Source organism: Durio zibethinus, chromosome 22, assembly GCF_047325235.1.
Source record: "Durio zibethinus cultivar Kanyao isolate XHJ-2024 chromosome 22, ASM4732523v1, whole genome shotgun sequence".
NCBI lineage: Eukaryota > Viridiplantae > Streptophyta > Magnoliopsida > Malvales > Malvaceae > Durio > Durio zibethinus.
In genome coordinates this window covers 5,061,402-5,071,954 of record NC_143183.1, presented here as the reverse complement: position 1 = coordinate 5,071,954, position 10,553 = coordinate 5,061,402, and the positions used below count along the sequence as shown (strand labels likewise).

The following is a 10,553-nucleotide window of genomic DNA, read 5'->3' as shown; positions in this document are numbered from 1 at the left end:
TTTTATTTATATATATATTGGCTAATAATTAGAAATTTTGATTTAATTCAAATTTAATGTAATACTTATCTTATTACATTTATCAAAAAATTAATACTAAAGTGTTACTTCTGTCAATTTTCATTAACTTGGATAGTAATTAATTTCACTTCAAGTTAAATCATGAAAGTGATAATATCAAAATAACAAACATAATATCAAATGACAAATGAAAAAAAAAATTATATCATTAAGAAAAAAATAAATCACTTCACTTCATACAAAAAATAAAAAATAAAAAATATATTTGATACATATGATAAGATAGGTGATAAGTGATCACTTTTTTTTTTATATATAATTTATCATGTAGCTTGCTCATTTATTTCATGATAAAGTATAATGAAAATTTGGCATATAAATTGATATCATAACAAAAACTAAAAAAATTGTACACAATTATATACAAATATATGTATAATTTAAACTATAATCAAACTAATAGTAATAGCCAAAACTTAAAAAAAAAAATCCAAAATATTAAATTTTCAAGAAATTTTGCTTAATTTTAAAATTTTTTTTTAGAATGATTTTTTTTTTCAAAAAATATCATTATACAATTATGATGAAGAATTAATTTAAAAGATCTTAACACAAAATAAAAAAAATAAAGTAGCATCCAAAATAATACAAAACCAAACATAAAGTAATTTGTGTATCTAATCCATCTATATAACATCATAAATAAAAAGAAAGAAAATTTAAGCTAGATTTATTGTAAGTAAAAGAATATCACAACAGTAGGAAAAAATATTACAGGGATGCAATTTATTTCTCGAGTATCCCAAAACACTATTATTTATAACATGGGTTTTGAAAATAATAATGTGATGATTTTAACTTTCGAATGTCTAATTAATTAAAATTAAGTTAAGAATCAAATAAAAATCAATAATAGTATTTTAAATTAAAAGTAATTTACACTTGATAATTAAAATTTATTTTATTTGAAATTAGTGCAAGGATTTTTAAATTAGTGTAATAATGGTAATGACATTTATTTTATTTGATATATTTCAAAATTAATTTTAATTGATTTAATCATCTTTTAATTATTTTAAAATTAATATATATATACATATTAAACGTATATACATAACTTAAAAAGTGAAGTAAATAAATAGATCATATATTCAAAAAATGGAAAGTGAATTTTTTTTTTACACAAATATAATTTAAGAGTTGAATATTACAATTAGAAAAAGAGAACACAAATTCTATGATGATGTCAATCAAAGTTTTATTATCTTTAATATAAATTTAATTGAGAATGATTTAAGGTAAATAATAAAAAAATAAATGTAATTAATTTAATTTTTTTGAAAATAGTTCAAATAAAATACAAGACACATAACAATTTTCAAAATCGTTTATATGTCAAAAATATAGGCTATTCATATTGAAAATTTTTTTTACCAAAGATTTTGATTTTTATATATTTATATAAGATTTAAATATAAACAAAATAATAATAATGAAATACATATTTTAATTTAATTTATTCATATAATTATTTTTTAAAAAATAATATTTAATTAATTTAAAATTTATAATCTATTTCCTTATTTTTATACTATCAGTGAACATATATTTTTGGATTCTCTAACCCTTTCCCTCCTTATCACTGCTTAATATTTAATCAAAACCTAGAATCAGTCAACCCTCGGCATTCACTCATTACCCTTGCCCAACAATATTCACAGTTCACAACTGATCTACACCAACATCAAATAGATGCTACTTATAATAAATAAACACACACACAAAAAAATTAAATGAAAAAAATAAATTTAAAAGAGTTTGTTTTTTTTATAAAATTTGATTTGATTTTAAATTAATCAAAATTTAAAATAATTATCAGATATTTTAAAAGATTCGGTAAAAAAAAAACAAACAAACAAAAAAAAATCTGTCACTGCAAACTGCGATCTTCTCTTACCATAAAAATAACAACATTAGTGGGAAAGGATAGCATTGGATTTACAATCTATTTTATAAATTATTTATAAGCATGGCTCACATTAATTTTTTTTTTCTTGTCGTTTTGGTGTGTGTACAGTATAATGCAGCGCATCTCTGTTGTACGGTTAGGTAGTCAAAGTTGGTTGCAGTTTGTAAAAGTGATGGCAATTTTACAAAAGAAAACTATAACATAAGCGTAAAGAGAAAAACAAATAATTGGGATTGCGTCGTATGTGGGAAACGTATCTATGTAACAGCGGCTCCTGATTGGACAAAAAACAACGTTTAGTTGCAAATGGCTTTTGTCTGGTGGCTGGGGTTTAGTCAAGATTAGGTTTCCCATTGTCTGTTGGAATTTGATTGGTCACAGCAATGTGAATTTATAGCTTTGCAGAAATTTAAAGATTGTCATTTTTGGGCTCGGTAGCTCCATGTGCAACCAAAGTTCTAATCACCTGCATCTAGTTGTAATTTTCTGTTTATGTAATGTGGTAGAATCTGCTGTACGAGTTGTACATTCATCATTGAGGTATTGTAAATAAAAATGTTATATAATTATAATTAGATATAAATTTATATCAGAGTAAAATTTAAAATTTTTATATTTTTTTGACATCAAAATTAAATTCATGTTTAAAATTAAAAATATTATTTTGATACAAATAAATGATGAATTTAATTTTAATTTAAGGATAAAAAAATGAAAACATTTTAGGATCACTCATCTATAATTATATTAGTAAATTAATATGATTTATTAATTTTATAAATAAAAATTTCAATTTTATTGAAAAACTTTAATTAAATAGCTTTATTTGATAAATAAAATAAGAGTAAAAGCTATGATTGAATTATTTTGTATTTAGAGTTGTAATTGTACTAATAGATTTTATTTTATTTCAATTTGGATTATACATGAGATAAACTTTGTTTTCTAATGTACATCTTTATCAATATGAACTGTTTCTCCTGTGCAATAATTGAGAAACTAAAACTAAATTACAAGTACAGACATATTTCTTTCTTTTATAAAAGTTCTTTGTTGATTTGTTCCAAGTAACATAAAAGGTTTAACCTATAATTTCTTTTGAATATCCAATTTTTTTTTAGTTTCTTGATTAGTTTCTACAATGAGCAATACAAACTCTTTCTATTTCATTTTTTCACCAATTACATGCCTATACAGGGAACTCAAGAACTTTAAAATTTTTCTTATAGCAAGTTATCAGCAAATAATGTGACCATCAATACTTTCTTCAAAGGGAGAAGCATTTCTTTAACTAAATTTGCAATGAAGGATTTGCTTAGGTGCAACCCTTTTATAAGCAACCTCTTTATAATTCTCATTCATGGAGTGGTTAGTAGCGGGAGATAATAACAACGAAAAAATGGGGCAGAGGTTGTTGATATTTGATAACATGCGCACATGGGTTACAGGATAAGCCTTCATCATCATCATCATCATCATCATCATCATATATAGAGTTAAAGAGTCGATTGCTGTCCCGTACACTTCCTCTTATGAGAGTTAGACCCACCATGGAAACTTACTTGTAATGCAAATTGTAAAAGAAAAAGCCTGTTCTTTGCTAAACCCTTTGTACCTTTTCACTATTATTACTTGCTATATTGCTCACTGCATAAAAGTCAAGTCTTCCCTTTGTTGGTTTTAATTTTCTTTGCAGAAAACCCCCTTGTTTTGGTTTATTAAGTCTCTTCATCATCTTCTTGTTTCTCTATATTTTTCTCATCTCTAAACACTCTGTAGAACTCTAAATTTTGCTTCTTCTTCTTTTTGATACTTATAACATGGATAATCAAGATCAGGGAAAAAATCATTCGTCAGGTCTTTCTATTTCCTTTTTCCCTATGGTTTAGTTTTATGTTCATGCCTTTTTCATCAGTTGTGGGGACTTTGAGTTGTTTGGTTTTTCCCTTTTTTTCTTGCTTAGTCATTTTATTAGGAAAAACTATTTCTGGGTTTTCTTGTTTCTTGAAAAAACAGTAACTTTTCTTCCTTTTGCTTTTAATTTCATTTTCTTTCCCTTCAAGAACTACTTGCTTATATCAGATATTTCTTGTTTCTAAAAGTGATCACTTTTTCATTTTCTTCTGTTTTTCTCTTTTGGTTCTAATGTTTAAAATGATTTCTTCATTTTTATGTTTTTAAAACTGGTTAATGAGATTTCCTTGATTTTGCAGGGCATGAGAGCCATGGAGTTCATTTGTGTCACAAATGTGGGTGGCCTTTTCCAAACCCACATCCAAGTGCAAAACACAGGCGTGCTCACAAGAAGATCTGTGGAACCATTGAAGGGTACAGGATAGTCGTCTCTGGGGATAGCATCCATACAACTGCTTCTGATGATGAACCACTTTCTGACGAGGATAACAAATCTCCAAGTAAGTAAACATGTCTCATTTCCTAATTGCCTGGAATTTCACTCTTTTCATAATCATTATCTCTGTCTATATATATGGAGAAGGTAAAAATTTTGGATCTAAGTAAATGGACGAGTTGGGATAATTTTTGTGAATTTTAAAGAGTTTGGTGGGAGGCATAAAGTGTTTATTGAATTTATTATCTAATATGTAAATTTTGGTGAACCTAGTTGCTCAAGTTCCAAAGGTTATGGAAAGCTGTAGTCTGGAGAAAAGCATTAGTGGAATTGGAACAATGTCCAATAGATCTGAAAATGAAGTCTTTTCTGATGCTGCAATGGAATTTCAAGATAGTGGATTTGGTCTGGGAAGGCAGGACAGTTTGGTTGATGCTAGCAAAGCAGACAAGATTGCTGAGAAGGATCTTACTGCCTCCATTTCTTTCATAGATTGTGAAGATACGGGTAAGTTTTTTATTAGACTTGATTATAAATTGATGCTGGCTTCTTTGTGTGTGACATGTGTGCCTGTTTAGATGCCCCAATAAATGGTTTGTCTAAGAAATTTAATTATGTGTAGAAGAAGTTGCTTGTGAATTAAATGGCATATCCGCAGCGCGTAGCGGTAGTCTTTCTCCATTCCTTTAGTTTCTGGCTATTATATTGAATAATAGACTTGATGGTGCGATTAGATGAGACATTAAATAAAGTCAAAGCAGTAGGTGAGTGTGATAAAATTCAACTGGCTTTTATGACTAATACACTCAAACTTCATCTAAGTTTTTGTTTGATTGATTGGTTATTTTGTAAATTCAAAACTGAGTTGGCCTCTACCAATTCAATGGCAGATCAGTTGTACTATCCCTATATATAAATGGTGGAGGTCAGTTCTTACTTCAAGATGACTGATTGAAGTTTCAAAAATGATGTATTTTTGAAGTTTCATCTCTCTGCAAAATGACAACACTTCCATGTCTTATGTTGTAGATAGCAAGTTATGGTTTAGTGCTTGATTGCAAAGTTTGAGACAGATGCAAACACTCTATGATCTGTCAATCAATGTGTAATTTGTAAAGCGTAACTAGAAGATCTGAAATTTTTCAGAAGATGAAACAGATAATTCTGTGTTAGCTCACATGTCATGTCATTTTGCAGGTGGTTGATTTTTTGGTGTTCACAATTTTGTTTTTCATTAACAAAAATCAAGTAACCACATCAAATCCTGGATAAGCTTATAATTTAGTTTGCATTGCAGTTTTATCGAGCCAGTTTAAGCCCTACTTCCCATTAAGTTTTGTATTGGAATTTACTGTTTTGAGTGCTTCAGGGATTTTGTATATGTTTCCACCTGTATCCGACTATAGTGTCTATAGTAAGCTAAACTTGCTGAATCCTAGAACAGATAAAAATACATGCAAATTGCCATTCTTGTCATTTAAATTTAGAATGAAAGAAATGAAACTCTCATTGAACTCACAGTGCTTTTCTGTTGAATAGCATCAATTGAGTTGCTAATTGGTATTTTTTCTAGTATAACTGTTGATCTAATTTTAACATTTTTTTTTTTTGACAATTTTAACAACTTGGTTTCATTTACGTATGTAGAAATCCTTCAACCCCTACGGAATTCAGCTGACACAAGCCAAAAAGAAAATCCTGTTCTGTCTATGGGCGCACCAGAGCACCAAGATCTTGGCTTGAGCTATAGTAAAGATTTCAAGGATGGAAATGGTTCTACTATTGATGTGGTCCCCATCAAAACAGAAACCCCAATGGTTGTCTCAGAAGAGAGGAGGGAAGTCAGTGCTGGTGATAGGGTAGCAGAATGCTCTCTCGGGCTAGAGGCTGATGCCAGTGAAAATGAAGAAGTCAACTTAAACAAAAACTTTGCAGGTGCCTTGATTCTGCCCAGCGAACGTGCTGGCGAAATATCTGAAACAGTTTCTCTTTCGGAAAAGAGACTGGATGCAACTTCAGATATGGTTTTGACAGGCGATATGGCCCAACTGAAGGAAGAGTTTAGTGATAGGTTGAATTCTAAGACATCCATGAGTGAAAATGGTGAGCAAGAGACTGATGCAAAGGGAAATGCGGGAATCACTACAGAAAGAAACCTAATGGACATTGTGGCATCAAACAGTGAGGATGCAAGTGTAACATCTGAAAAGGCAGAGGATATAACTTCAGAGACTGGGTTGGCTGACAAAATTGTTGAATTAAAGGAGAATAGTGACAAATTGGCTCTCAGAATGGTCAATGATGATCTTTCCCCTAAAGCTGAATCTGCGAAAGATATGAATGTGTCTACAGATACCTTTCAAATACAGACTGATCCAGCACAAGCTTCTGGCTCTGCCATTACTGTCATTTCAAATGAAGTCTATGACAAAAAGGAAAAGGAAAAGGAAAGCTTTGATGTGCTTTCAGTTCCTGATGATTTTCCTGTTGTAGACAATGCTGAAATCAAGCTAGAGGGTTTTAAAGATCATGAGAGAGTGAAGTTACCCAAATCGGAGGCCGTAGCTTTTGAAGAAATAATTGATAAGGAAGATGAAGTCAGAGACCATGTTTCACAGGAGAAATCTGATACTCTTCTGTCAAATCAGCTGGATAAAGATATCAAGGTAGATACTTCATACATGGATGTTGCTGAAGATAGCTATAAACTTGGTGGCAATAATGAGGCTATGGTTAAAGAAGTGCTTGTTGAGGGGAAAGCTGATGTGCTTCAGGTCAATAAGGGGTCTGGTGCATTTTCTCCTGTTGATGCTGATGCAACTGAGAACGAGAAGGACCAGAAAGTCTGCTTTCTTGAAGAACAGCAGTTTTATGATGCTGATGATCTGCATCAGACCGGTTTCTCTGGAAGCATGATAAATGTTTTACCTGATGTGAAACCTATGTTTGAGCATACTGATGTTCAGACCAAAAAGTTAGATAATGTAGTTGGCGGTGATAATATGGATAATCCTGAAAAGGCTGGAGCTGGAGGTGACAACATCAGAAGAATTAATGATGAAAATTATGAGAAAAACACTGAAACATCATGTGAATCTACATATCATTCTTCTTCTCTGTCCCAAACTAATACAGCATCCAACTTACTTGAAGTTGACAATTCTGATGATATTGGGACAAGAAAAACTGAAAATTATGTTACCAATGTGGTTGGAAGTTGCATTAGACCAGAGGAGGGTTACGTTTCAATAAAGACCAATTCTACATCTGAATCCATTAGCACCCATCATCAATCCCCCGTTGTAACAGAGGAAGTGAATGAGACTGAAGGCCCGTGCTTGGATGGAGTTTCAAACAGTCAAGATGACATAAAGGAATCCAAAATAAGTAGTGATAACAAGATACAAGGAGAGTGTGCTAGTGTAGTTCTTATGGCTTCTGCAGTAGACAATAGTGGAGGAAATGAGATTGAGAGAACTACACAGGATCAATTGAAGAAAGAGTCAATGCATTTACCTTCATATACTGAGCCTACTGGTCAAAGTTCTGTTGCTGTTGATGATAGCCATACCAGAGAGTCTGGAGTGGATGCTTCTGGGGGTAGCACTGTAATTTTGCAAGGGAAGACTGATAATGGCCCTGTTAAACCTCAACTTGATTCAACTTTAGGTGATTTTTCAATTGAATCAAGTAGTCAAACTGATAGTTTGGAAGGCCACTGGGGATCTATTTCAGGTACATTAGCATCTTCTTGCTCATTAAATATGTGGTGAGAACTTTGTGGTATAAACTTAGCATGATAAAGTACTTGGAATCAGACTTAAGTAACCATTTATGAACTTATATGAAGTTTAGCACTAGTTTGATCTGAATTAGGCTACTTAAAGTTGTTGGTAGACAAATTATGTATATAGTATAAATATATTTGTTGTTGTTGTTGTGTGTGCATATTTCTAGGAATAGTCTTGACTTCTATAGCTGAGACTCTGTTACTTTACTTTTTTCTTTGATTAATTAATGGATCATTGCATTTTCCCTCCTTTTTGAACTTCGATTGATGAGCTTCTGTGGTATATTCAAGTGCAAGCTCATCTAGGATGTAACCCTGACTTTCTATGATGCTATTCCATAAATAAATACCTTAATTTATTTCATAGCATAAAAGTGAGTGCATTGGGCTCCAAGAATTAAGTCCATTTCTTGTTTTTGTGCATGGAACAGTTCTTTCAACCCAATCAGATAACCAAGCTGTCATCGAAACTGAAACTTTACCATCAACTGGTTCACATCCATTTTCAGAAGCAGAGAAAGCCAACATTAAGAAGTCAAAAGTTGCATCTGAAGAACAGCATTCTGATAAATCTGATGAATTTGAGCCACCATCTTTCATGACATTGGTTGAACCTGGAGGGGGTGACCAAAAAACTTCTGCTTCTGAAATCCAGACGGTACAGAATGCACAAAATCCCAGAGCCTCACCTCTGCAAGCTGGTTGGTTTCCTTCTCTTACTCATGTGGCAAACGAGTCTCCAGGAAGAAAGAAGAATGAAGAGATCATAGCAAAGGTAACTAACTGGAACGCGAAGCAGCACACTCCTCTGAAGAACCTACTGGGGGAAGCCAATAGTGAAACCAAACCAAAGTCCCCTCATTCAAAAGAAAACCCAGCTGTTGTTATTCCAAGAGAGAAGAAAGTAGCCAAAGATGATGGAGCCTTGGTTACCAAAGTTAGATCAATGCAGAGCCCTGAAACACCTGTAGCTGAGCCAACCAATATGGAAGCAGGGAAAGAATGGAATTCTCCTGCAAGGTATCCAGCTGATATTAAAAGAGAGAAAAGGAAAGTGAAGGGTAGGCCACTGTGGGTACAGTTTGTATGCTGTTCATCTGTAAATTAGGATTATGAATGCCCCATGACTGAATTAAGAGACATTCTTCAGTAGGGATGCCTTCTCTGTGCACAATTGAACTATTAAGTTCAGTGTGAACTATTTCGTTCAGTGTTTTGCACATTTCTTGGTTACCAGAAAATTTTTTAATTAAAATGAGGAAATTTTAAATGAGGAAATATATATATTTTTTAAAAATTTTCAAAGTAATTTATATTTGTTTGCATTACAATATGTTAATATCAATCTGATCAAATATTTTTAACAATCACAACTTTTATTGAAAAAGAAAATTAAACATATATTTTAAAAAGTCGAAAACTATTAAAAAATGACACAAATGACAAGGGTAAATTTCAATCAAGTTTTTCAGTTTTGAGCATAATTCAATATAAGTCTAGTTTAAATTAGTTTAAAAAATAATCAATCCATCCCAATCTATTAGGCAATTATAAAACTACCCCTCAAAATTTATTGTATTTATATATATATATATTATTCTTTATTTTATATATTTATTGAATACATAGTAACAAAAATTATTTTTATTTAAATATTGCAACCTTTTAATTTGGGTACTTATTATAAATAGTTTTTAATTTAAAATAAATAAATTTGTCATCACTATATTTTCATCAACATATAGATTTAAGCTTAAGATATATACGAGTATTATAATAATTAAAACCGAATTGATAAATATTCAATTATGATCATTTTCTTTTTATTTTTTTCAACTAATCTTTTTTATATTATATCCTTCATTTTTTTTAAATTGTTACATGCCGAAATAATATTATATACTTAACATATTCACTTTATTATACATATATTTAAAATGAAATGGTACATTTTCATTGTTTTCGTTATTTCATTTCCAAAAATCAACAAAATTTTAAAGCATAGTGGTAATTACAATTCAATAAAATTGAAAGTATAATGGTAAAATTCAAGGAAATTGAAATACAATGATAATATTTAATATTTGATTCATAGTATAATTACAAAGTTTTATCCTTATTCAGTTGTCATTACAATTAAATAAAAATTTATAATTTTAATTTTATGTAATAAAAATCGAAAGCTGATAGTAAAGAATTTCTTTGGATATTATCATTTTCTTTTTAGTTTCATACTATTTATCTGATATTCTTATCATCTGATGTTTGAATTCATACAAAAATTTTTTAACTCATCTTCAGAAGAATCGGGAATAATGTTTTTAGTTTATAATTAATTGCATTCTATTCAAGCAAAATAATTTGAGAACAAGAAAAGTGAAAACAGCCCAAATTTTAATATCTCTATTTGTAATATACCGTAC

General features: G+C 30.3%; 1 protein-coding gene across 1 annotated transcript; it reads left to right on the top strand.

Moving 5' to 3' along the window:
* The first annotated feature begins 3,508 nt into the window (after nt 1-3,508).
* On the top strand, nt 3,509-9,408 carry LOC111307820 (uncharacterized). Its single transcript, XM_089751620.1, has 5 exons — nt 3,509-3,847; nt 4,204-4,404; nt 4,614-4,847; nt 5,988-8,075; nt 8,562-9,408. Exons 1-5 carry the CDS (start codon nt 3,811-3,813, stop codon nt 9,236-9,238), a joined length of 3,237 nt encoding a protein of 1,078 aa, XP_089607746.1. The 5' UTR covers nt 3,509-3,810; the 3' UTR covers nt 9,239-9,408.
* The last annotated feature ends 1,145 nt before the right edge of the window (nt 9,409-10,553 follow it).

Coding starts and splice junctions, on each gene's coding strand:
- LOC111307820 (XM_089751620.1), top strand. CDS start 3,811: ATGGATAATCAAGATCAGGGAAAAAATCATTCGTCAG. Junction 4,405..4,613: donor CGAGGATAACAAATCTCCAA/GTAAGTAAACAT, acceptor TGGTGAACCTAG/TTGCTCAAGTTCCAAAGGTT. Junction 8,076..8,561: donor CCACTGGGGATCTATTTCAG/GTACATTAGCAT, acceptor TGCATGGAACAG/TTCTTTCAACCCAATCAGAT.